The sequence below is a fragment of the Carassius auratus genome, chromosome 26 (assembly GCF_003368295.1).
Source record: "Carassius auratus strain Wakin chromosome 26, ASM336829v1, whole genome shotgun sequence".
NCBI classification, from domain to species: Eukaryota; Metazoa; Chordata; class Actinopteri; order Cypriniformes; family Cyprinidae; genus Carassius; species Carassius auratus.
In genome coordinates this window covers 657,501-684,751 of record NC_039268.1, presented here as the reverse complement: position 1 = coordinate 684,751, position 27,251 = coordinate 657,501, and the positions used below count along the sequence as shown (strand labels likewise).

Below are 27,251 nucleotides of genomic sequence, written 5' to 3'. Positions count from 1 at the left end.
AGTGTTTTTGTTAACCTATCCAGTTGAAGCCACTAGATGAAGCGCTGATGCGATGTTCTTTAAAAATAATACAGAAAAAAAGAACATCAATGTGGAGAAGATCTTGTTTACATCAAAACTGAAACCAAGCCATTCACACAGAATGCATATTTCTAGAGGGACATCTTCTATCACCGTTGGACTCACCTCTTGCACAAGAGAGCTGTATGTTTAGAAAGCCATGTAAAATTAATGCAAGTTCAACTAAAAATATATTTGAGACTTTATGGTGGGGTTTTCCCCATCCCACTGCCTCATGTTTTTAAATGAAAAATGTACTCTGTGTGATTGGCTTTCTGCCCTTTGTATTAAATTATGCTTGCTTACATGATGCTGTTTTGTTTATAGTTGTTTAAACGACTTAATTTTAATTTGTTTATAAACATTATTTTAAATATTACTCACTTCTTCACAGTCATGTATTCTAATGCTATGAATAAACGTGCATTAGTAATATTTGGCTCAATGCACCCTCTTGTGGCCTCAGGAGAGTTTCTTGTGGCTTCAGTTATGAAATAACTGAAATTATGCATTTTAAATTCGAAGAGAAGTACACAATTCGAGTTTAGTTTTTCAGCCATTTTGTGGCTATATTATACAATACTATATAAATTTTTCTTGTTTCTAAAAAATAATTGCAGATTTCACTGCAAATGAACATGAACCACAACCTGAAAGGGGTTGAAATGAAAATTCTATATTAATCTTTTATTATGAAAAATCAACCATTACTCAGACAACCGAAGGCAATGAGTAGATTGTAGCCTTTGGGGAGAAATTCATTTAACAAATATAATACAGTAGGCTTTTTAGCGTTAAAACATGCAGACAACCACAAACTGCTCTACAGAAGTGAAAGCACATGAGCTATTTGACCTCAGTGCTCTCTTTAGGAAATGCGCGTGATCTTGCATGTTTCCTGTTCAGCTCTAAAGGACATTTTCAATCAAGGACAGTGGAGTTTATGAATTTATACTTGAAAGTGAAATTTCTTTACAGCAGAACACGATAACAGTTTGGCGTAACACAGAATATAGAAACCATGTGAGATTCTGTGTATAGATGTGCAAATGTTTCAATCAGAACTGACAGAAGGGGAACTTATTTTAGATTCTTCACACAAACTCCCAATGTAACTTACACAAGCATTAATTCAGAGAGTTCAGAGATAAAAAAAAAAATGTCTGTAAGCTCCGCTATTAGTAATTTCAGTAGCATCCAAAGTATGAGTTTAATAAAAATGCTTCTATTTTGAATTGCGGCCATTACAAATTAGCCTATTATAAAAGATGCTTATTCTGTTTGTTTGTTCATTCAACGAGTTTTACCTAATCTGTTTCGCTTGGCTATTTTTAGTTAATAAACCAATCAAGAACTTGGAATGGGAGCTTCAAAACACCACGTTTATACGTTTTTAAGTCGTTATGTTCCATATAAGGAAGTTGAGCGCGGATGCTCATGGGAAAATGAGTTCTTTCTGCGAACCGATTGGTGGAGAGAGCAGCAATAGCAACTACATATCCCGGTGTACCGCATTTCTGTGAAAGCGTGTGGCATTTCCACGCAAGAATAGAGGTGACCCATCCGTCCAGTCTGAGGCAGAGCAGCACAGCTTTGGCGCACATCTTAACCTGCACAATCAGATCTGAAACATGGTGAGACTCGCATCCTTCCATTTTAGTCCTGCACAGGATTTTTAGCACAAATCAAATTTTGCAACGATGCGTGCATAACGTTAATTTAGTTAAATCTGAACGCTTTTATATGTGATTTAGATTACGAAATCTGTTTTAATGTGAGATCTGTTTTAATGTGCCACGTAACGATTCATATTGAATATTCTGAAGCAGTTCGTATAAACAATTAACCGCCATTTCCGCGTTTGCGGAAGGGGTGTAACTAACTGGGTTGGCATCTTTTGCACTCAATGTCACTATATTTTCTCAAATTATAAATACTAAAAGCGTTTGATTTACGTCGAAGTTACAGTCTCGCGCGCGTAGTGACGTTACAGTACGTCGCGTCGAGCATCAGTTGTATCACCGTCTCTTTCATTCATTCATTATATGAGGATAATACACAGAAATTAATTCCCATTAACTCCAACCATTATGTGCAGATGCTCAGGTCTTCTCATTTCAGATCGCTAGGCCTTCGTTCACATAACTAGGTGATGCCAGTGAGTGACTTTGTGTTTTATTTCAGGCCGAACCGATCCGTGTGCTGGTGACTGGCGCAGCCGGACAGATCGCGTATTCTCTGCTCTACAGCATTGCTAAAGGAGATGTGTTCGGCAAGGATCAGGTGAGACACAGGCTGGCTGTCTTCTTGCGTAATAGGACTCTGGTCGGGGGGACGCAAGTGGAGCTAACTGGATTTTAAACCATGCTCTTGTGTTATATAAGAATGTATGATTAAAATATGCGGTTCTGTGATGCATGTCTGTGTTCAGAGTCGCGCACTGACTGTTACTGCAGTATTCAATGTCTGAACTGTGAGCATGCATGCATGTAACACTTGGAATGCCGATATTTAGCCATTTAGAGAATTATTGTTTGGAAACGATCTTTAGAAACCGGATGATTCGGATTAATGTTTGCATATCTGATAAAAAAAATAGGCAGGAATTTGGCTAACGTTCTAAAAATGTTCTCTCAAAGTTTTTAACAAACGTTCCTCCAGTAACGTTAATAGAACGTTCGTTCAATTTTTCTGAGCTTTAAAATTTTTTTTTGTTTTAGAACGCTAGAACAATATTGTTATTTGTACATTGTTAATGGACTGTTTTTCTTAAAAGTTTTAGTTGAATGTTCAGCTAACATTTTTTAAATGTTACTGTGTTTCATAATGTTCCAGGGACATTCAAAAATAACATTCCCAAAGTGTTTTCAAAATGATACATTAGAATTTACACATTTACATTCTTAGAATAATGTTTTTTTTTTTTTTTTTTTTTTTTTTGAAACATTAAAAAGAAAAAAAAAACGAGATTTTTAACATTCATAACTTATTGGGAACATAAGCTTTATGTTCCTGGAACTAATTTTTTTAGTTGGGATAATTTGTCTCTCAAAATTAAAATAATTCATTATTAATATTTAAATGCTTACAAACATTTTGTTTTGAGATTTGTCTTTTTATTTATACACTTATTTTTTTACTTTTTACTTATATACACAAAATTTTGGGTGCTTCTCAATAGCCAATGTTGAAATGTTAGTTATCAAATAATTTTTGCAAGTTATCAGAAAAGAAAAGGTTAGTTGTGTGTTTGTATGTATGTATGTATGTATAAATAAATAAATAAATTGTGTGTGTATTTGTACAAATCAATTGCTTAATTTAAGAATGTCACCATATCATATATTGCATAATCTAGTTATCTTATACCGGTTATATAAGGACAGTTACAGATTGTACTATTGTATAGAATGTAAAGTGTGTATGTTGTACTGCAGATATTCCATTAAACATGTTTTTTGGTCATTGGCTGATGCAGTGTAACATGCTTCTTGTTTGTCTCCCCTGTCAGCCAATCATCTTGGTGCTTCTGGATATCACTCCCATGCTGCCCGTGCTGGATGGAGTCGTCATGGAGCTGCAGGACTGTGCTCTTCCTCTTCTGAGGGGTGAGGGGTTCCTTCTCTTGATTGAATCAGATTAGACCTTATCACAGTGAAAGATAATAATAGGATATCAGGTAGAGGAAGATATGGATCTGTTTTTACTGGACTCTTAACTGACAGCTTCTCAGCCACTGCCTCTTTGTACCACAGCTTGTGTTATTTATAGCCAACATCAGGAATGTGTTAAAATGCAGAAGAGCAAGCATGACTCTGCAGAAGAGGTCTGCAGCAGAAAATAGCATCTGCTACACTGTATTTGAGGAGTTGGGAGGTGTATCCGGTGCTGACTGATCTTATTGGCTCACGTTGTAGGATAGTCACAGACCAATGAGAAACATGTTGATGCCACAACAATAAGAGGAGGAGGGGAGGAGGCCAAAGAACAAGTTCTGTCACAGATGTCGTGCTTCGGTTGAAGTCCACTCTGATAAATAGTCCTGTACTAAATCTCATTCTAAAGATTATCAATGAAATGAGCCAATTTAGGAAATACTGACAGCCTGATAAATGATTTATAGTGATGGCAGATGAAAGTGTAAAGAGATAATGTCAGCATGCATATACTCCTGAGAAATAATGGTCTCTAGGTACGAACATAACGAGGCTGTATTTCACAATACTGATGCTAGAAGTTTCTATGTGCTGTTTTCGTCAGTTTATCAATGCATTTGCTCAACTTGAGGCTTCCTAAAAAAAAAACACTTGAAAAAGTTGCAGTTTAAAAAATAAAATGTTTCAATGAGCAATACGTGTTTCTTTTAATTTTACAATATATTTATTTCATTTAATAGTCATAAATATTTAGCTAAATGTTTTGAATTAAAAAGATGAATTCTAATACAAGTGGATTTTGTGAAGGGGCAAGTGAAAGAGAATTGTCTTGCCTGGCCAGATAAGTAACCTTTAATAACAAGCACTGAAACTTTGGCGAGAAGGATTCAGATTTTATTATTTTCAGTGTAAACGATGACTAATAACGCATAATGTATTGACCGTATCAAGGTCACGTCAGTCTGACTCATCGAGAAATCAAAACTAAGCGCAACAGCACACACGAAGAAACAAATATACTGCGGTAGAAAAAATATAAATATTCTATGTAATATATGCAACATCACACGACCAGGAGTGATGTTTTCCCGACTTTCAGCTCTATTGCAAATGTGATATTGATTTTATACAACTTTAGTTCAACTAGTATTATTAACTGACTTGCATTTTAGACACAATGTGGATAGTTTTTGCTCCATTGCGCTAACAAAAATAGATCTAAACAAAGCCACAGCAGAAAAGTCGCGCATCTCTCAGCAACACACAACAGTCTTTCGTTACTAAATGATTAATTTTTGATGATTCAGTGAGCCATTTATAACAACAGTTACTTGCTTCATTTATTGCTTCATTTATTCAGCCGTTTGAATGAATTGTTTGAATCAAGGCTTCACTCATTAAGACGTATTTAATTTCGTATTTAACAGTATCTTTGGATTTTTCCAACATTTCATATTTGTATGTCAAAAAAGTAAAACATTAATCTAATAACATTATTTATGCATTTGGACAGATGGAGTTTGTTGATACTGATTTCATTTGAATATTAACAATCATTTCGTGTCTTATTATTCTAACTTAAAGTATTAATAACATGTAAGAATTTGACGTAAATGGAGACGTGCATATTTAATCAGTTCAATAAAATATTGTCCTTCACAAAGTTAAAGCGTAACAACAATAAATTTAAGGCAAATATATAAAAAAAATAATACCTGATAAAGAGCACTGATGAGACCACTTCAGAATAAATTACATTTGTGCCAAAAAAAGAAAAGTTTTTTTTTATTTAAGTGAATGATCGAATTACTTTACTCATGTCAAAGCTTAATGTCGAGACCTGTAAAGTATAATAAAAATATATATGTACATTTCCTTTTTAAAATAAAAATGACTTCTAAAAACAGCTGGACATTTTTGAATAAGTTCATGATCTTTAAAAATGTTCCATTTAAAATTTGTTGGCCTAGAAATTCCTGTGAAAAAGTTTTTCTGTACCCTCAGTCTCTTACTCGTTTCTCTCTCTGACCCCTTCACAGAGGTGATTCCCACTGATAAGGTTGAGGTGGGCTTCAAGGATCTTGACGCTGCCATCTTGGTGGGATCTATGCCCAGAAAGGAGGGCATGGAGAGGAAGGACCTACTGAAGGCTAACGTGGCCATTTTTAAAACCCAAGGTGAAGCACTGGAGAAGTACGCCAAGAAGACCGTCAAGGTACAAGATTGCAACAAATAATGCCGCTTGATTCCGTTTATGTGCAACTGAATTCAGATTTTTCAAAGATTTTTGGCTTCTGATTTAGACAACACTGCGATAGTTCGAAACATTGCGGGATGAGTAACTGATCAGTTTGTGTTGTTTGTTGTTCTGCCGTTCACTTTTCGTTTTCTTTCATAGGTGCTAGTTGTCGGAAACCCAGCCAACACCAACTGTTTGATCGCCTCCAAATCTGCTCCCTCCATTCCCAAGGAGAACTTCTCCTGCCTGACCCGTCTGGACCATAACAGGGCCCGCTCTCAGGTCCGAACCCCACCACCCCATTCCCCTTCACTTCTTATTCTGCTTTTTTGATGTTCTCTAACTCAATCTTTGTGCTTTCCAGTGCTGCAAGTAATCAAGCTTTTTTATTTATTTATTGTGTATCGTACACATCTAGCTTAGTTCTAGAGCAACCGTATCTAATTATGTCCTCTGGAGTAGTTCATAGACCATTACAGGGACATTATAGAGGGACTGTTAGCTGTCTCATGTTACACATAGGAGCGCTTTTCTCACCTGCGCTTTTCCTCCATGCCTGTAGGTGGCGATGCGTGTTGGCGTGTCCTCTGACAGTGTGAAGAATGTGATCATCTGGGGAAATCACTCCTCAACTCAGTACCCAGATGTGCACCATGCTATCGTGAACCTTCATGGGAAGGAGATGTCAGGTTTTGATGCAGTGAATGACGAAAGCTGGCTGAAGGGTGACTTCATCACCGTAAGTCTGAAATCTGAACCTGTGGAGTTATTAAAATGAGATAACGGACCTTCTACCCACAAAATGTAGCTGAAATTGCACTAATATGGCCATAGCTTTACACATTACTTTTTGAAGTTAATTGCTTTAATTTAACCGTCTGCAATTCTTTTAATTTCTTGAATTTACCAGACGGTGCAGCAGAGAGGTGCAGCTGTCATCAAGGCCAGGAAGCTCTCCAGTGCGATGTCCGCTGCCAAAGCCATCTGTGACCACATGAGGGACATCTGGTTCGGCACTCCAGATGTGAGCTCGCACCCTTTGGAGATCATTTGAGTGTCTAGGCTATTAGATTCTGGCTACAAGTAAAGCGGAAGATTCAAGCACTTCCAGTTTTCCGAATCATTTCCTTGTCAAGGATACTATCAAATTTAACATATTTTCTAAAGATCAAAAATCTGCTGTACACAATCTATTTCTAATTGGTAGTTTTTATATATACACACACACACACAAATGTTTATTTATTTATTTTAGCAAGAATTGTCAGTATAGTATTATCAAAAACAAAATGGATTTCATATGTCATGCTTTACAGGGTTAATGCTAACTTTATTATTAATTATTAATTATTTTTAATTATTTTTCTGTCTCTTAACAGGGTGAGTGGGTGTCAATGGGCGTCTACTCCACTGGTAATTCCTATGGTGTTCCTAATGACCTCATGTACTCCTTCCCTGTTATGATCAAGGTTTGTTTTCATCACTGAAAGTTTTAAGTTCCTAAAAAAAACGATGAAATTAAATTTCAAAAAGAAATCAAAGCATTTGGAAGTAGTTCAGAAAGATAAGGTCTCTTTGTAAGTACTGTTATTTTCCACCCCAACAGAACAAGACCTGGAAGGTGGTTGACGGACTCTCCATCAATGATTTCTCCCGCGGTAAGATGGATGCCACCGCCGCTGAGCTGGTAGATGAGAGAGACACGGCGGTCACCTTCCTTGGAGCATGACTTGATGTCTCCACAACAGCGCGGCAGCCGTTAGACTCTTCAAAGTCCCCAAATCCCCGACTGTAACGTCCTGTAGATTTCACAGCTGACCGTGTGCGTGTGTGGATATTCATGTCTCTAAACGTGTGCGTGCGTGCGCGTGTGTGTGTTACTTAACAAGAAACGGTTGCAGTCTGCTCGAAGTGTCCGGGGCAACACCTGAAGAAGAACATTTCCAATTAAAATCATTACGCACATAGTTGTCCGGGCCAAAATATTGAACATCTGTCATAAAACAATAAAAGGCCATGTGGAAAATTAATGTTTGTTGTGTATTTGATTGTTGACGTGCCCATTTCATCTCTAGCTCTGAACACACACATTTAATGGGTGTGGATTTAAGAAATTAAGATTCCTCATTGTAGACAGCAAGCCAGGCCTTTTTATTTGAATAAAAACCTTTATATATTAAGGAATTCATTTTAATTAAAAATTATTTCAAAGCCTAGAAGTGACCTAGAAAATTATAATGGTGAATATAAATTATTTTGATTATTTGAGGGATCGTTATATAATAAAAAAAGACTGAGAAATCATGGTAATTCATTGGTGGAAGGGGATAGTAAACATATGGAAGCCCATTTCTGCCACTTTGCATTTTTTTGATAAATCATAATTATGATTAAAGTTGAACTTATGACATGGTAAGTCACATTTACGATATGAAAAGTCTAAACTATGACAATGATATAAGCTTGTGAGATGTCTAATCTAAACTATGACAAGTCATGATTATTGATGAGGTTCAAATTATGCCATAAAATACGAAATAAAAGTATTTTTGTCTCGGCTATTTATGTGCATTTCGACTTTTCATCAAATAAATGTAACCTAGTATGTCAGAACATCGATTTGTTTACTCATGACTTTTTTATTGAAGCATGATTTTTTTTATTTGGTGGAAGAGGGACTTCCATATATTCCTGCTTAATTGTCATACACTAAATAAAGCACTCGCAGTTGGATAAAACATACAAGTAAACAGTAAAACACGAGATAAAAAAAGTATGTTAATTTACAACCACATTCAAGAGATGACGCTGTTTCACATGTTTACGCAGTCGAACGCCATCAACAAATAGAACGCAATTGACTGGAATATGATTGGTCGAGCCAGACCGCCTCCTGTTCTGATTGGTCCGTGAACAAACATCAGACCCACACACCGTTTTCACGCGACACTTCCGCCTGTGAAACAGCTTGCGCTACAGTGGACGTGAGTATCCTCGCATGGCTTGTCAAAAATGAGCAAGCAAGCCTGTCTGCTGTCTAGATGTGCTTGAGCATAGTTCCCCAACCCCTCAAAACCCCGAGCTGTGGGCAGTGCGCTTGTGTTTGCTTGCAAGGGGCCTATGACCTTGGAGTTCTTCTTGCATAGCAAAGTTCATGACATAATCCAGGATGTTTGTGACTTTGACTTTGAGATTGAGTTACAGTTAGGGCAATGTTCAAGGCAAAAAAGCTAACTCCCCTTCATGCAATAGCTGTATCAGTCAAACTTCCAGTCCTACTTGACATTTAAACATGCGTTATTGCGTTTCAAAGAGCTAGAAGATATGCAAAGCGGCTAAAACTTTGGGCCAAGTGCCTTGATGTCTTTTCTAAAACAACTGCAGAAGCTATACAATAAAATGCACAATTTTTTTATAAATGGAAAATAATTGGTCTAACAAGGACAATAACGATGAAAATAGTTTTAAAATGCGTTCTAAATGTGAAATAGTAGAGCCCATATCTGCACTAAAAAAAATAGGAACTAGCCTATTCAAAAAAATAAAAATACTAGCAATTCATGATGGGTAATGCTTGCTGTCTTTCTAAAACAACGGCAAAACTCCTACAATACAATGCACATATTTAATAAACTGTTTATAATAGGCTTGTTCACACCAAGGACAAGAAAGATATAAGGTTTTACAATTTGTTCCAAATGCGACACAGCTTAACTTAACACAGAGGAATTATATTTAAAACCTAGTTAATTAATTATTAAAACGTTGACAACCAATCAATCCCTCCTCGTTAAAACATTTGAAGCAGCTGACACTGTTAATTTTTTAACAAATCGGTTTCACTTTTCACTAACAATTCACGCTAGCTCACACAAAGGGTAAACGAATCTTTTGAGTGTCCAACATGGGAAAGATCATTAAAGAGAAATCCCCACGAATGCAGCATATGGACGCGTTTTACTGTAGGAGAACGTATGGCTAGCCAAAAGGGTCAGAATTACGCCGTGGGAACGTTCCATACTAGAAACGAACTCAAAGCGCGTTCTATGCGAACGTTCAACGCTTTGGACGGAATGAAAGAACGCATATTGCTCAGGAGCGTCCAGTTGGTGCTGTATACGTGACAAAGCGATGTGAAGTGACCAGTGTTGGGCAGATTAGTAACTTAGTTACTGTAATAATATTACTTTTTGCAGTAACTAGTAGTGTAACTAATTACTAATAAGATTTCAGTAATAAAATTAGTTACCATCCATAAAACAGCTTAGTTACTTACATTTTATTTTATTATTATTATTTTTATGCCAACAATCCAATAATCCTTAGATTTAGTTTCATAATTTTCAGGACTCACACAGCCATGTGATGTCCCCAGTGCAGCAGGCAAGCTTGGAATATGGAAAAGCTTACATTCAGCAGATATAAATATAGCATTATATTGATTTCGTCAGACAAAAAAAAAAGTTGTGTAAATTGTGGCTTTACTTTACTTTGGCATTACATTACTATAATTAAAAATCATTTTGGAAAATTAAACATTCTCTTACAAACTTATGTGATTTGATGATACATAATGAAATATGATCGCATATGGGTAACAGAGAAATTACGATTAGCTTAAAGCTACATATGAACACTTTTATTTGAATGTCACTATCAATCACTATTAATTGCTTATAATAACTTCGGTCTGCGATCCAATGTGGATTTTGGTCAGATGATGAAGCAGACATATGTTGTAACATTCTAGAAGAATTTTATGTAGAAGAGACACAGTAACAACTTAGTAATGAAACTAGTAGTGTAACTAATTACTGTTGCTAGAAAGTAATAAGTAAAGTAACAATATTGCTTTTGAAAGGGTACTAGTAATGAGTAATATACAATTTTTTGAGTAACTAGCCCAACACTGGAAGTGACTAATAGCCTAATTCACCTGCCACATGCATACAGTGTCCAAAAAAATTGTTCAGCGTTTCTGGACTTGTTTACTTTTTCCGTGACGTGATGGGTGGACAGTGCCGGACTTTATTAAAAGAATAATGCGCTTTCTGTCTCTCTTTGCGCATCTCTTTTAGTGGTGTGTTACAAAGCCCTGATTGGGTATCCTCTGTATGACACAACAGTCTGTGAATCTGTCTGAAATCTTATCTGACTTCAAAGAGCCGAGGCTTTACACAGGGTTCGGATGCTGGGAGCCGGTTGTACGGTTTTGAACACTAAAGTTTTAGTAGCTTTTCTCTTTTAGTAGATTTGAGGTACTCAACGCATCTTTTCAACTGCTTCCTCTGCAGTTGTAGTTATATTAGTGCAAAAGAAGAAATTGTCAGTATCAGTTTGGTCATTCTGACCTTTCTTGGCTGCTGAATTCAATTCAGGACTAATATATATATACAGGTTTTAAAGTCTGAGAGCTGTCAGAAGTTTGTAATCATGTCTTTTGTTGCTGGTAAGTGGTTCCTTCATAACCTTACAAAAAAAGTACTGTAGTATACAAGTCAACATTTGGAATATTTATTTGTTTGTTGTTTTTGAAAGAAATCTTCTGCTTTAAGTATAAATAAATATGCTTAAACATATGCTTATAACATTTGTTTAAATGAAAATACATATTGTGTGAAAAGTCATATTGTGAAATTATTATTTTGAATAACTATTTTCTGTTTAGATATATTTTAAAATGTAATTTATTCCTGTGATGCAAAGCTGAATTACGTTGCATGATCCTTTAGAAATCATTCTAATATGCTGATTTATTTGCTGCTTAATTATCGACTAATATTGGTGCGCAATTATTATAGTTCAGTAATACAGTAGTAATAATATTTTGCATGTCTTTATTGTATTTTTAATGAAATAAATACAGCCTTGGTGAACATAAGAGATTTGTTTCAAAAGCATCAAGACATTCTAACTATTCTAGCTGATTTATTTAAATCATACGCCAGTTACTAAAAACCAGGCTGGAACAGAATAGTCTCAAGAATTAAAATAATGACCATTTGCAATGTCGTCACAACATTTAAGGTTGTTGTCAGTAATGTTTTCTTTCCCTGTGTTTGCATGTGTGTAGATCTGTATAGAATCAGCCCTAATGCAGGGATGGCAGAGTTTCAGGAGAAGCTGAGATTGCAGCATGAGAACTCCATGCACACAGAGCTGGAGAAGCTCCTGACCACTGCCAAGCCATCAGAGGCGGAGGTGAGACCCTTGTCCTACAAACTATGTGCTCAGCTGAGCTGACAAACACGTTCTGTCCTTGACTGCATGTATATGTCTAACCACCTGCTCACATGACAATTTCAAAGCCATTAGATCAAACACATTAAATCTATTTTAGAATTAGTATGAATCTTTTATTTGTAAATGCATGGAACTTACATGCACAAAAATGTTTAAATGTTTGGTACATGCATTTAAAAAAATATCATAAGACATTGTCATTTGGCATTGACCCATTAATATTTGCCTCTAATAATTAAAAAATGAGTCTTATGCACAGATTGGAGACTGTTTGAGATGTTTATTCCCAATTAAACTGCTCTTGTGAGCAGTTATGTCACACACATCATGCAGTTAGTCTCATTAATTAGATTTTATGCAGTAGCCCATGAAATGGTGACCTAACGAAGGAGGTGTGTGTTAATTACAGCCTTTATCGTCCCATGATGCATCACCAGAAGGTTTAGTCTAAAGGTTAAAAGAGACTCTTCAGAGTATTAATTATGCTTATATGCGGCACAGTGTTATACAGGGTAATTAAGGGTTTGATTAATCACTCTACCGTGTTGATTCAGCTCTAAAGTATTTAATTAATTGAATAAACCTTTAAATAAATAGAAAATATAAGTCAGTTACAAGCGTCCCAAAAGCCTCACAAATGTTGACCTTTCATGTGTGACTCATCTGTTGATTTGAAACTGAAAGACTCTTCTTCACTATCGGCCCTGAACTTGAACTTTAGGAGATACTGTAGAGCTGAAGGTAAAAATGGATTGAAAATGTGAACGTTTGATCTGTAATATGGTTATTCGTGCCTATTTGCAGATCTCCAGGAAAGACTTTGAGGGCTTCAAGCAGCTCTTTCACCATTTCCTTCAGGAGAAGGGGCCGTCTGTTGACTGGGCCAAGATCCAGAGACCACCCGAAGGCTCGGTGAGACCAAAGAGCGCTTGACACCTGGTGTGGCTTCTAAGGATGATTTATATAAAATGTGAAATTAACATATAGCTATAAAAATAGATATAAAGCAATTCAACTGCACAGTCCTAAAAAGATGTCCTTTTTAAAAAATTATTACCTTATATAATACAAAATATTTTTTCAGTATAAGTTGATCGAAGAGCTGGAGTATTCTAACTAAATACAAGAACATGCATGTGTATGGGCGGTTTATCAAGTCCATGACATTTCCCTGTTGATCCCCTCCCTAAATAACCCATGGCCCCTCTGCAAATCCCACACTGAAGGTTAGACTATGAATAGCACACCACTTCCAGCATCCAACAAGCTTGCCTCACATTTCTTTTCAACCAGCCGTTGTGAAACTCACGTTACAGCACATAGTTAATCAGGACGAATGATCTGAAATCAGCTCCAGTGGATTGAGAGTCATCAAACCCATTATAAAATAAGCATCCCTGCTGTGTCTAGATCAGCACTGAATGGTGTAGCATAATTCTCAATGGTTTTATTTCAGTCCCCATCCGTGGAAGCGTTCACTGGCTGGATGCTTGATCGGTCAGCTGAGTACTTGTGTGTGTGTCATTCTCTGGATCGACGTCTCAGATTTAATGGTTTGTCACACTGGTGGACATGCAACAGTTGCTGCTGTGATTAAACTAGGACGACCACTACACAATTTAAGTTCATGATGTCAGTGTGTGTGCATCAGCATCAGGAAGCTGTTATCAAAAGTAGCACACCCAAATCCAAGAGATCAGATCAAATCCGCTCATAATTCATACAGAAGAATGCTGTTCGCAAGGCTCTGTTTTTGTAGCTCTCACAGTTTTTCTGCTCTTCGTGTCATGATCTCAAGGTTAATGCCTTTGCTAGATAGGAGAAATTTCGAGTTTGAAGGTCCATCAGCTCTGCTCTGTTTGACTGGAGTAAATAAACTGAGACCGCTGTCTTTCTCACCTTTGCTCTGATTTAACTGAGCGTCCTGTAACCTTCACAAAGGGTTTCCTTTAATAAAACCAGATTGTAGGCCTGCAGTACATTTCTAATCAAGTGAAAGGTGTGGAAAAAAAGCACACTTCAGATAATTAATATTCTTGACTCCATGCAAGGTTTCTGTATCCTGCGAGAGTGATTAATAATGAGTCTGTGTTTCCTGTATAAATCATACGTGTGTCACTCAACAGATTCAGCCCTATGAGAAGATCAAGTTGAAGGGTCTTCCTGCCGATGTGGCATCCAGTCTTAATAAGCTGGCTGTGGTGAAGCTCAATGGAGGTCTGGGGACCAGCATGGGCTGCAAAGGACCCAAAAGTCTCATCAGCGTCCGCAACGAAAACACTTTCCTGGACCTGACCGTACAGCAGATCGAGGTATAACATCACATGTTTCCAGCAAAAACCATAGTTGAGAATTGTGTACACAAGTGAATACACACTTGGTGATGTTATACTCACCAAGGCATTATTATTTCATATAACTGTTTTCTATTCGTATTCAATTTGGTCTTCAGTGTCACATGGTCATTTAGAAAGCTTTCTAATATGCTCATCTGCTGCGGAAAAAAATGCCTTTGGAATATAAATCTTTTGTAATATTATAAATGTCTTACTGTCACTTTTGATGCATTTAATGCATCTTTGCTGAATGAAAGTAATTCCTCTGAAAATCGTATTTACCCTAAACCTTTGATGTATGTGGAGTTGTGCATAAGTAATTATAATTAAACATAATAGTTAATAATCCTCAGAACAGTGGATGATGTGTCAAGTGCATGGGTTTAAACATTTCTTTTTAGCTTTCACATGATCCGTGTAAGATAAGGTAAGACTTTGTTTGCAGTTTCAGACCTTGGTGAAGGTTTCCCTTTGTGTCATTGACCGTTTACCCCAAAGTTGTGTAATTTCAGGCTTTTTCCACATGACTCAATTGAAGGCAATTAGAGGAATATCTTGATATTATATATACAACTTCATGTAATACCTATGATACACCCTTTACATTAAAATGTGGATCAAATGAGGGCTCTGCAGTGACATGACTTACTATTTACTGCATAACATGCTCACAAACACCAACAAGCACTTTGCATTCTTTGTTTATGAGTTTAATTATGAGTTTAAGACTTGCATGCATTTTTTATGCAATCATTATTGTAATGGTCATACAGTGATTACTGAAGCTATATCAAACAAATACACGCACATCAGTTTATAGTCATCTATAAAAAATAAAAAATAAAAAACTTGAATTTCACAATAATTTTTCTGTATCAAATGAAAGACCTTGTGTGACTCTCTCTCTCTCTTTCAGCATTTGAATAAGTCGTATAATGCAGACGTGCCACTGGTGCTGATGAATTCCTTCAACACAGATGAAGACACCAAGAAGATCCTGCAGAAGTACTCACATCACCGCGTCAAGATCCACACCTTCAACCAGAGCAGGTACACACATGCTTCTCATCATCCTCATCTAGCACAGAGAGGAATATGATAGTGCCCTATTTATTAGAAAAAAACTCAGTTTTTTATCTTCTCTAAAGCACGCTGTGACTTATATTCAGCCGTAGTGTCAAGTGTACAAAACATGCGTAGAATGAGAAAAGTATAATTTTATTAATATTTCGCATTTCCTACATGCCAGTCCTTTCAGTTTTGCTTTAAATTAATTAATTTAGGCTTGATAATTAATGTTTTTTAAAATGCTTAATATGTTTGTTTTATACTTGTTTCATGAATGTTTCATTCTTGGTTATATCTAAATTAAATGTTAAGGAGTTGTGGAGTGACAGTGACATTTTTTTAACCGGTATTTTACATTCTTTCTGAATGTTATAATAAAATGGGACCTATACGCTGATGTGACTTAACTTGCAATTTTTAGCCAATGTGACTTCTGGAAAATATTGTGCTTGTATGTTATAAAGTTAAGTATTTAAGTGCAGTGTTAATTGAACATAAGTGATGAAAATCTGTTTGTTTCAGTGCTTTTTTGAATATATAAAAACACTTAATTACAATGTTATGAGAGATTGGTAGGTCTGTTAGTAAAATCTGTTGACTTCAGCAATCTTTGTTGACTCAGTTTTGGGAACACCAATCCTTACAATAAAACATCAGTAACTGAGGTATTCATATTTAAAAACTGATTCACCATTTCTTGCACACTTATGCAAGATGTTTCTCCACTGCTTTTGCATTGTCACCTTGTCCTGCGCAGGTATCCCAGGATCAATAAGGAGTCGTTGTTACCCGTGGCCACTAACATGGGCCTGACGGGTGAGAATGAAGAGGCCTGGTACCCACCCGGGCACGGAGACATCTACGCCAGCTTCTTCAACTCCGGCCTGCTGGACAAGCTGATCGCAGAAGGGAAAGAGTACATCTTTGTGTCCAACATTGACAACCTGGGAGCCACGGTGGACCTGCACATCTTGAACCACCTGATGAGCCAGCCCAGTGACAAACGCTGCGAATTTGTCATGGAGGTCACCGATAAGACACGAGCTGACGTGAAGGTGAGTGGAGTTACCGTATCGCTCATGTCATTCATGAACATTCTTCAAAACTGATCATTTTATGAGTTCAGATTAGTTTCAGAAGACCTGAAGGATAATAAATGACAGTTTTTGATTGAAATGGTCATCTAAAGGCTGTGATGTACTTCAGGCGAAATCAAAGAACTGACTGACATCATTTTGAACAAAATCAGGTCAAAACAAAGTTTGTTTGTATATATAGGAAAAAGTTTGCTCAGGTAGGTAACCTACTCCATAAGTATATTTATAGAAGAAAATGAAGTTGTAGTTCTTATTGAAAGCAACACTGACAGTGTTTTTCATGTTTAATTCAATTAAGATATGCTTTGATGGCACCTGTTTTCTTGTGATGTGGAATGGTAGGTCAAATCAAATCACAAACCAATTTTGGGCATCTGTGTTTTCTTAACTGCTGCTTTCTCACCGCTTTCATTTTCATTGTGGGTCACTCCATGTCAACTCAACCAGAGGTGGTCAGGTCCCCACAAATTTGATTTTGCTACGGTAACCTTTTTTCTAAATGAAGATAAAAAGCAAAGCCACTATTTTGAAGTGGGGTCAAAATAAATAAAAAATTCACCTGAGATTCTGAGCCAAATTATTGAGGGTTAAAACTGACTTCAGAAAGTTAGCAGTGTCATAATGTTACTCTTGCACAGAGATTGGTAGATCTGTTAGTAAAATCTGTTGACTTCAGCAATCTTTGTTGCATCATGTGGCAATGGTGGCCATTCAAAAATGGGGAAAAGGTTTTTTCTCCAAAGTTTACATGCCTGTAACTCAAGAAGTATTAAAGATTTCTTAATGCCCTATTCGATTTGGGATCTTAACAAACTTATCTTTTGACATCTATATTTCCAAAGCCCTGAATGGTTCAGTTCCAGAGATAATGGTATTTCAGTATGGCTCCAGGAGCAGATCATTAAATTGTATACATTTTCAGTGGTCAGCTTATACTTTTTTTCTTTTGAAGATGGTCTGAAGAACAAATAATGTTGCAACTTAAAATGTGTTTTGTTTCCCTCCATCAAAACAGTTGCATTGAACGTAATTTGTACGGGTGCATAATACATATATATATATTTTTTTTTCTGAAGTTTGTCAGTGTGTTACTCAAGTATAGAAGATATCTCTGTATGATTTTAGATTCTGGTTCTTAAGAGCTTTTTTTTTTTAATCTTCATTCTGAAGGCCGTAAGTGGTTCAATCCCAGGGATATTGGGATCTCAGTTCTGCTTCATTTCCAAATTAATGAATCCTATTCATTATCACCAGTTAAAAACCAAATGCTGGTCACTTTTATACAGCTGATACTTAAGAATAAATAATTTTGAAACTAGAATTATGGCTTGTTTCCCTCTATCAACTCATTTGCATTGAACATTCCTGTCTGAGTGCCTTCAAACCTCTTTATACCCCTAAGCGAAGCCGTTGTGAGTGTATGTTCAAGCTCGTTGGCTGATGGCATTCCGGTCACTCTGTGTTGTTTGTTTCAGGGTGGCACGCTGACACAGTACGATGGTAAACTGAGGCTGCTGGAGATTGCACAGGTGCCCAAAGCTCACGTAGATGAGTTTAAATCAGTCACCAAGTTCAAGATCTTCAACACCAACAACTTGTGGATCAGCCTGCCGGCCATTAAAAGGCTTCACGAAAAGAATGCCATGGACATGGAGATCATTGTCAACCCTAAGGTGACCTTCACGCCTTCTCCATTACAGAGAACAATGCTTGTGTGGATGTTTGGTTGTGAAACTGGCTTCTGTTCTGTTTCCAGACTCTCGACGGCGGTCTGAACGTCATTCAGCTGGAGACGGCTGTGGGCGCTGCCATGAAGAGCTTCGACAACGCGCTCGGCATCAACGTGCCCCGCAGCCGCTTCCTACCCGTCAAAACCACCTCGGACCTCCTCCTGGTCATGTCCAACCTGTACAGCATGAACGCAGGCTCTCTGACCATGAGCCCCAAGAGAGAGTTTCCCACAACACCTCACGTCAAACTGGGCAGCTCCTTCACTAAAGTAAGCTTCACCAAGGACTTTGACACTGTGCTGCTTATTCTGGACAAGAGACACCCACTTAGACATGAAGAGAGAGCTTGACTTTCATGTAAAATACTCAATACCTCAATAATAGACTCTTTTTTTCTACTTTCTAGGTTCAAGACTTCCTGAAAAGGATTGAGAGCATCCCAGACATGCTGGAGCTGGATCACCTGACCGTATCAGGAGATGTCACCTTCGGAAAACAAGTCACACTCAAGGTACGAACGTCTGGTTTTTGTGAGCGTTTACACACACATCATGTATGCAAATTGTGACCTGTGTTTTCTGTACAACAGGGAACGGTTATCATTATCGCTAATCATGGAGATAGAATCGACATCCCGGCCGGAGCGATGCTGGAGAACAAGATCGTTTCTGGAAACCTGCGCATCCTGGACCACTGAGACCTTCACAACTGAACTACAACCACATCCATCATTTTACCTGGAGATTTACATGTGTGTGTGGAAACGTGTCAGATTTGAGTGTGTGACAATCAAAAGCCGTCCAATTAGCATTAAATGCCTGAATGAGAACAATCAGAATTCACTGTAAATGCTTCTGACAGTGAATTTTACAAAGGGGTGTATAATGGGTTTTTAACGAAGACTGGTTTTGCTGGTTTGTAGCTCGCTCAATATAACAATGAAGACAAGTGTCAGATGATGGAAACAGGAGACTGGCCCTTTAAGTAATGATCTGTTCACTTTAAGAAAGAAATTAAAATGTTTTTGATCTTCAAAATGTGCTTTTTTGGAGTAACTCAGGTGATTTGAAACACATTAGAATTATATTAATGATTAATTCCATCTTTATCATAAATATTAGGTAACACTTATTTTACAGTGTCCTTGTTACACATATTTCCTAAATGTAACTTTCACTAACAATAAATGCATTATTACATACAACCCTAAACCAAACCCTCCTTCTAACCCTAACCATAAAAGTACATGCAGCTAATTATCAGTACTTACAGCGTAACAAGGACGCGGTCATATAAAGAGTAACAAAATAATATATTTTTTTATTTAAATTAGAATTTTAGTTTTCATTTTTTAAACATGCACTTTACTCATAAAATAAATTATTGCACAGTGGCTCATTGCAAGTTTGACATTCTTAAATCATAGTATAAAAATATTTAGTTTTTATTATAAATGATCATTTAAAATGTGATTTTTTTTAATGTGCACTTTGCAAATTAATAAAATTTCAGCACCGTAACTCACTTCAAAAATAATTTCAGATATTTTTTTTACTTTTTTTCTCAATTTGAAACACTGTTAGTACATGTACACAAATCAAACCGTTTCCCAAAAACTCATTGCAAACCTTTTAAAAATCAACATTATTAAAGACACAGCAGACATTTAAACATGGAGCAATATCATGACTTTAGTTACAGCAGAACACATTTAGAAAGACATTCACATTCAGTCTCAACTGATGCCCCCTAGTGCCTGCAAATGAAAAACACAAGGAGTGCTGGTCAATCCAAATACACATGCAGTCTGGACTGTTTCTAATCATAAATCGTTCATTTATCAACAGCAACGTGCTATTTGATTGAGCACATCACACCACCACTGAGGATTCGATTTATCTGGATACATGAATCAAAAATAAAATTAGAGAGGAACAAATGCATCTAGAACACCACAGACGCCATGTGCTTTATCATTCACACACCAATCGAGTAAGAATCAGAGGATAATGTTCCTTGGTTTCGTAGAAATCCACATGGTCTTGAGCAAATCTCAGCCTGAGCTCCAAACAACTCCGTCTCCAGATCAGAGGCAACAGCGCAGTCGTAGAAAAGACAAAATTATACAAATTCCTTTTTTTTAATTCCACGTTTTTAGTTAAAAAAAAAAACCCTTCTTGCGTGTTGGTGTCATACAGCGGTTGTGTCTCCGTACTGGCTGTTCCAGCGGACGTACTGATCCAGCGTTTGAGGACTGACGCTCCGCTTTATCCTCTTGAGCGAATCTTCAAAATCAGAGAAACGGATGTCCCTCATCTGAACAGAAGAAAGACAAGAACAAGCCGCATGGTGTGTTCAAAAACTGTGTTTTAATTTAAAATAGTATTTGAAATAGAACACTGTTTAAATCCGTTACATCTTGGAAGTTTTTTTACATTTCTGATCCAATGTTTGTATAAAAACCATTTGCTGTTATATGGAAAAATATAAATGAATATGTATTATGAGCTTGCTCTTATTTATGTTTCTGGCTTTAAAAAAACATCAAATGTAGTTCAAGTTCTTTTTTTTTTTTTTTTGGTTAACTTTCCCTTTAAGAACAGATTTAATATCAGTGTTTTAGTTAACAAAAAATTAAACGCACTATAAAATGTTAAGTGAAAAGGTGAAATACAATAAAATTATATATATATATATATATATATATATATATATATATATATATATATATATATATATATATATATATATATATATATATATACCCCATATAAGCTCATATCTTCTCATTTTCATTTAGTTTAACTTGTACTAAAATAACGAAAACAACAATAAACATGACCAAAAAAAACTGATTTATTATAAAAAATTTAATTAAAAAAAGCTTATAAAACAGGTATCTAAATGATGTTAAAATAACACTGCCTAATATTCTCTACCTTATCGGCTGGCATGTTCCTCACTTGATCAGGCCTCAGCTCTGTGTGGAGAAAGAACAGGACAAAATGATCCAGCATAAAGTCCACCTCTAAACCAAATGTCTTGGTATACTTTAATAAAACATCTGCATGAAGTATGATTGTACCTCGTATAGGACCAAGAGCAGCGTCTTTAGCCAGTGAGGTCAGATCACTGCCAGAGTAACCCTCCGTCCTCCTGAAAACACACCGGACAAATTAATTTACCCAGCACTGATAGTCATTAGTCTCATATTCTTCAGAAATATGGAGCTGTGTTTGACCTGGCTAACTGACTCAGCTCTTTCTGAGATAAAGTGGTTCTGTGTTTGCTGAGGAGGTTCTTGAGCAGCTTCAGACGAGTCTGAAACACACACACACACACACACACACACACACAGTGCTAATTAATTGGAAAACCAATATGAGTAATGAATAAAATACAGCTGAATTTAAGGAGGTAGGGATAAAATGAAATTCAAATGACTGTGTTATAAAACATTTAATCTTTTGGTCAATTAGTCATAAATTTACAGAAAAACACCAATGTATTAATTATTAATACCAATATTAATATATAATACTAATAATCAATGAGTAAAAAAACTAAAATAGAATTATTACAACTACCTTTCAAAAGTCTGGGTCACCGGTCAGTGTTTTATTAATTTTTTTTGGATAAATTAATACTTTTTTTTTTTACCAAACATGCAATAAATTGATATTTAAAGACATTTATAATGTTACCAAAGATTTCTATTTTTCACATATATGCTGTTCCTTGAACTTCCTATTCAAGAAAATTCTGAAACTTTTTTTCCATCACAGGAATAATTTGCATTGTCATTTTAAATTGTAATCATATTTTACAATATTTTTTTTTAGAAACAAATTAGTTTAAGACGTTTCAAAAATATTTAAGAAAACATACCGATACTAAACTTTTGAATGGAAGTACATGTGTGCACATATTTTAATAAAGTACCACTCATAATATGAACCATGGCAAAATATGATGCCCATCATGACAAATATTTCTTGTCTGAATTCAAATTCACAGTCACAGTCAGGATTTTTAAGAGAAGCGATAACTTCTGCCGATCCTTGGATTGAACACAGTACCTCCTCTGTAGGTAAAGCCACATAAATGCGTTTAGCGAACCGCCTGTGAGGAAAAAAACACATTGAGCATGTAACTATGAAGTGTTTGAAAGTAAGTGTGCGACTGCAGGTCAACGGTACCTAAGAACTGCCTCATCAAGCTCCTGAGGCCTGTTAGTGGCTCCCATCACTAACACTCGCTCATCTCCTCCTGACTGCACCTACAACACACACACACACACACACACCAGGTGCGTCAGTCACCTGTGATCAGGAATGATGCATTTTCAGACAGAGTTTACACACTTACTCCATCAAACTCGATGAGGAACTCTGTTTTGAGTCTTCTGCTGGCGTCATGCTCGCCCTCTCTCCTCTCACACAGCAGACTGTCGATCTCGTCTGCATTAAATTCACCATTAATGATGCATTTACAGAAACACACCACGTCTGAAACATCAATGAGTCCGAGTGACAGTTCTCACCGATGAAGATGATTGACGGCTGCAGTTCCCTAGCAACCGCAAACAAAGCCCGAACCAGTTTCTCGCCCTCTCCCACCTTTACACACACAACACAACATTAATGAGTGTTTCTTAATGGGGTCATCGGCTGCCCATTTTCCACAAGTTTATATGATCCTTTAGGATCTTAATGAAAAGTCTGTAACATAGGTTAACATTTCTCAATGGTAGTGTAAAACAACACCCCTTTTTTCTAACCCTGTTAAAAACAGCTCTTTTCAGAGCAAGCCGTTTTGTAGCATCTTCCTTTAAATGTTAATGAGCTCTGCTGACCCCGCCCCTTTCTTCCCAGCCACTCTCTGAGGGACTGTTTGCTTCAGCCACATTCATCATGAAACTTGCTAATTAGCACATCATTAGGAAAGGCAATTTGCAATGATTCATTAAAAAAAAACTTATACTTGCTTCTTTCCTAAGCACTTTCCATTTGGGAAATCCCTGCTGCCATTTTTAAGTGCGTTCCACTTCGTCAGGTGGACGAGGGAAGTTTATATGGACGATTTTGACCGAGGGAGAGAGTCTGCTTCATATGCTCACTTCAGGCCACTCCATAGACCACAATGCAACACGACTGTGACATCATCGCAGATCGCGTTTAATTTATGCCAACCCCAAACAACTCTATGATATATAAATAATTTTTTTAACATTAATAACAGCCCAGGCATACCTATATACAAATAAAATGCTGCAGCAAACAAATTTTTAACGGGAAAAATGTAAACAATAAACCCTAGCGGTGATCAAGGGCTTTAGGATGTTTCAGTTCAGCCCATTGCAAGGGTTCAGCCAGAAGTGTCAATCCTCATCGCATCAAGTTTGCCACTGATAAGGCTGCCTCCTTAACTCACACCTTAAATTGGAATGTGGATTTTTATGTTGAATTTGACAAATATTTGAAATTTGGGGGAAAACTAATTGACAGCCATAACGGGAACACAGTCTTTGTCTATGACGTCACACAGACAGGCATTTAAGATCAGCTCGATTTGAGAAAGGGGAAATCATTTAACGAGATTGGGTAGATTTTTATCATCACACACACTGCCAACACATATTTCAGTTCAAACAACTTGTAGAAGTGCATGGAGCATCCGATGACCCCTTTAAGACAGAATAAAAGCGAATGTAATGCACGGGTTATGAGTAGCTTATTGCCTTTATAAATGCCATCAACTGTAATATGATTAGGAAAATATATTTAGACAACAGTGAACAGTTGTATTTATTATTAAAAAATAATATTCAGCAAACACTGAAACTCAGGGAACAGCACAAAAAAATAATACAGCACATTTAGCATGATAGAAAAAATACAGTGCAAGCCGCAGCACTCAGGATTGGAACACACAACCATCCGGTTGGGAACCCTGCTGTGTAACACGGAGCGTCACGCAGAAGCCACATGCTCTTTCTGATGCAGGGGAGAGATTCTGCATGCTAAAAATGAAATGCTGATGTGTGAAAGACATAGTGTTTACACACAACCTTCCATTCGGAGCGGCTGCTCGCTGATCACACAATAGCCCTGATGCCCAGGAGAGCTTTCAGTGTGAGAACAAACACACAAAAGCATTAGTTAGCACGCTAAACTAACTTAATCCTTAAAGGAACCGAAGTATGCCTGATGATCACAAGCCATTTTTGAAAAAAATAGCTTAAGATTAGCATGCTAAGATAAGATGGTACAACAATGTTTCTCAGTTAAGAGAGTGAATATTAAAATTGTTCTGGTCATTTCTGCGCAGCTTGGTCTAATGATCAGCTGAGCCAAATTTTTACAAAATTGGACTTATTTATTTTTTTGAATCCACTTAAACTAAAGAATGCAATGACAAGAATCTATTCTAAGTTTTTGTGGCAATATGTAAAAGAGTTTATAGCATTCCAACAGGAAGTGTGAACACAGATCTAGTCGATTTTGGAAATGTGTTTCTAACGGTAGTGAATATTAAAAATGTGTTTGGTCATTTCTATGCAGCTCAGTTTAAAGATCAGTCTTAAGTAGCAGCGAAATGAGTGCTTTTCATATGCTTCCTTCAAAAGAAAAGTTACAAAAAATGCCAAATTATCTGAATGTGATGACAAGACTTTTTATATTTTCAAAGCTTATTAGCATTTTATTACAAAAAAGTCTTCAAACTTCTCAGACAGCTTACCTTAGCACAATGTGGGCATGCTGTTACTGATCGCTAACAAATGTGTCAATAATGTTCATACTGTCAGAAGTTAATAGCTACTGAAATAAAAGTGATTAGAAGTGTATTTTTGATTGCACTATAGAGTTCATCCTAGAGATCAGAAAGTTGGTCGAACTGGTGCTCAGGACCACACAAGTAACTGCATCATATTTTGGTATTTTCATTTAAATACTTCTACTCCCTGTCATTGACTCCCATGGTCAAGGAGGAAGAAGTAATAGTTCATTAGTAACGGTCTCATGAATACTCACATATTTGGAGGTGAGAGTGGCAGCACTGATGTTGAAAAACGTAGCATTAGATTCCTTTGCAACTGCTTTAGCCTGTGAGGAGATGGAAAGATCAAATACAGTTCTGCTCTTATGGTGTAAAAAAAAGCCTTTTTTGTGTTTTACCAGCATAGTCTTCCCATTTCCAGGTGGGCCAAAGAGCAGAAGCCCTCTAGCAGGAGCCCTGAGACCAGTAAACAGCTGAGGAGATCAACAGAAATATCATTATAAACACAGAAGTAAACTGTGAATGTAAAAATACAATCTGTTCTATGATATTAGCAGTACAGAGTACCAATATTGTAGAATGTAAATAGATCATGTCTAGGGATGATTTCACTACCCTGAGACTAGTGGCCTAAGATTCGTAGGCAGTACATCCTGAGATGATACAGATGTTTACAGAAGTGGAGACAAACCTCTGGACGTAGAGCAGGCAGGATAACGATTTCCTGCAGTGCCTGTTTTGCCAATTCCTGCCCTGCTATGTCATCGAACTGCACCACAGCACCGCTGAAACAAACACAACCACAGAAATCATCAGCCTCAATGTGAAAAATCCCTTATATTATATATATATATATATTTTTTTTTTTTTTTTTTTTTTCTCTTTCTTCCCTGCTTAATATTTAAGTGGAAACCGTGATGCACCAATCTGCCAAATAGTAATGTGGATGTGTAGAGTAAATGCTGGTATTTTTTAATGTTCTGTTCTTCAAATAACCTTCATCAAGCCGTTTTTAACATTCACGATAATAATAATTGTTTCTTGAACAGTAAATAAAAACAGAATTAACTTTTCTGAAGGATCATGTGACACTAAAGACTGGGGTAATGATGCTGAAAATTCAGCTTTGCATCACAGGAATAAATTACATTTTATAACATTTTGAAATAGAAATCAGTTATTTCAATTTGTAATAAATTCACAATATTACTGCTTTTACTGTATTTTCAAATAAATGCAGTCTTGGTGAGCAGAACAGTCTTTTAAAGAACATTAAAATTCATAACAATTCCAAACTTTTGATATGTTCTGTACAAAAAGTGTGTATAAAATATCTCATATATGTATATGTATATATGTACAGTATGTATGTTTGTGTATGTGTGTGCGAATATATATATATATATGCATTATTTTAACAACAACAAAAAACATGCATATTAATTTTTCCATGCAATCTTTTTCTGAACAGTTAACATACAAAAGATAACCTGATGCATTCAAATATTTATATCTGATGTGTTTATTTTTAACAGCACTAATGTTACCTGTCTATGATCTCATTGAGGATGAGGTTGGCCAGTTTGCTGTCCACATTTTTAAAGTTCTTCATGTCTCTTTTCCTCTGAGATGACGCAGTGGCAGTGTTGCCGGCTCTTGCCGGGGGCCCCTACAAAACAAAACAACAAAGTTCAGCCACAAAACCTAGCGAGACAGCATTTAAAGTTTGCACTTAGCTTAACGGTCTGATGTCTGACGAACCTTCAGGTTGCTCTGAGGGCCGGTCCTGCCGCTGTGACCCGTTGAAGGTGTGGGGCGCAGGGCAGATTTAGGTGGGTTTTTGGGTCGCACAGGGGTGTCCTTTTTTTTTGAAACTGCTCCACTGCCTGCAACTGCAAACACATGCTCGTACATACACAGAAACATCACTGTAGAGACTCTCTGATCAGAATGGGACACTCAGATCTCCCAGAATCCAAAGCAAACGCCCACCTGGACACAGGCTCCCATTGGAGAAAGACAGGCCTGTGTGACCAGAGCAG

The 27,251-nt window shown here is 36.7% G+C and overlaps 3 protein-coding genes across 5 annotated transcripts in view; 2 read left to right on the top strand and 1 right to left on the bottom strand.

Annotated features, from left to right (window-relative positions):
* The first annotated feature begins 1,543 nt into the window (after positions 1–1,543).
* On the top strand, positions 1,544–7,985 carry LOC113044009 (malate dehydrogenase, cytoplasmic-like). The gene is made up of 9 exons (XM_026203586.1): positions 1,544–1,694; positions 2,245–2,343; positions 3,572–3,668; positions 5,756–5,931; positions 6,115–6,237; positions 6,518–6,694; positions 6,866–6,979; positions 7,335–7,424; positions 7,562–7,985. The coding sequence occupies exons 1-9, from the start codon at positions 1,692–1,694 to the stop codon at positions 7,682–7,684; spliced, it is 1,002 nt and encodes a 333-aa protein (XP_026059371.1). The 5' UTR covers positions 1,544–1,691; the 3' UTR covers positions 7,685–7,985.
* An 869-nt stretch (positions 7,986–8,854) lies between these two features.
* On the top strand, positions 8,855–19,466 carry LOC113044008 (UTP--glucose-1-phosphate uridylyltransferase-like). Of its 2 annotated transcripts, none has more exons than XM_026203585.1 (10): positions 8,855–8,939; positions 12,029–12,156; positions 13,003–13,110; positions 14,325–14,510; positions 15,451–15,584; positions 16,360–16,657; positions 18,175–18,372; positions 18,456–18,698; positions 18,836–18,940; positions 19,019–19,466. In XM_026203585.1, the coding sequence occupies exons 2-10, from the start codon at positions 12,058–12,060 to the stop codon at positions 19,124–19,126; spliced, it is 1,479 nt and encodes a 492-aa protein (XP_026059370.1). In that variant the 5' UTR covers positions 8,855–8,939; positions 12,029–12,057; the 3' UTR covers positions 19,127–19,466. The 2 variants fall into 2 exon arrangements, with proteins under 2 accessions (XP_026059370.1, XP_026059369.1); XM_026203584.1 differs by lacking the exon at positions 8,855–8,939 and adding an exon at positions 11,025–11,404.
* A 634-nt stretch (positions 19,467–20,100) lies between these two features.
* Positions 20,101–27,251, bottom strand: part of LOC113044007 (spastin-like) — a 10,564-nt gene continuing 3,413 nt past the window's right edge. Inside the window, exons 4-17 of one of the 2 annotated variants that reach the window (XM_026203582.1) lie at positions 27,202–27,251; positions 26,971–27,101; positions 26,757–26,878; positions 25,901–25,994; positions 25,608–25,682; positions 25,464–25,535; positions 22,973–23,048; positions 22,798–22,889; positions 22,629–22,708; positions 22,509–22,551; positions 21,671–21,750; positions 21,515–21,585; positions 21,369–21,409; positions 20,101–20,745 (exon numbers count right to left, since the gene is read on the bottom strand). The exon at positions 27,202–27,251 is cut by the window's right edge and continues 31 nt beyond it. In XM_026203582.1, the coding sequence (XP_026059367.1) occupies positions 20,620–20,745; positions 21,369–21,409; positions 21,515–21,585; positions 21,671–21,750; positions 22,509–22,551; positions 22,629–22,708; positions 22,798–22,889; positions 22,973–23,048; positions 25,464–25,535; positions 25,608–25,682; positions 25,901–25,994; positions 26,757–26,878; positions 26,971–27,101; positions 27,202–27,251 (1,153 nt within the window). In that variant the 3' untranslated portion in view covers positions 20,101–20,619. The remainder of the gene's footprint in view (positions 20,746–21,368; positions 21,410–21,514; positions 21,586–21,670; positions 21,751–22,508; positions 22,552–22,628; positions 22,709–22,797; positions 22,890–22,972; positions 23,049–25,463; positions 25,536–25,607; positions 25,683–25,900; positions 25,995–26,756; positions 26,879–26,970; positions 27,102–27,201) is intronic. The other variant, XM_026203583.1, reaches the window with a different exon arrangement.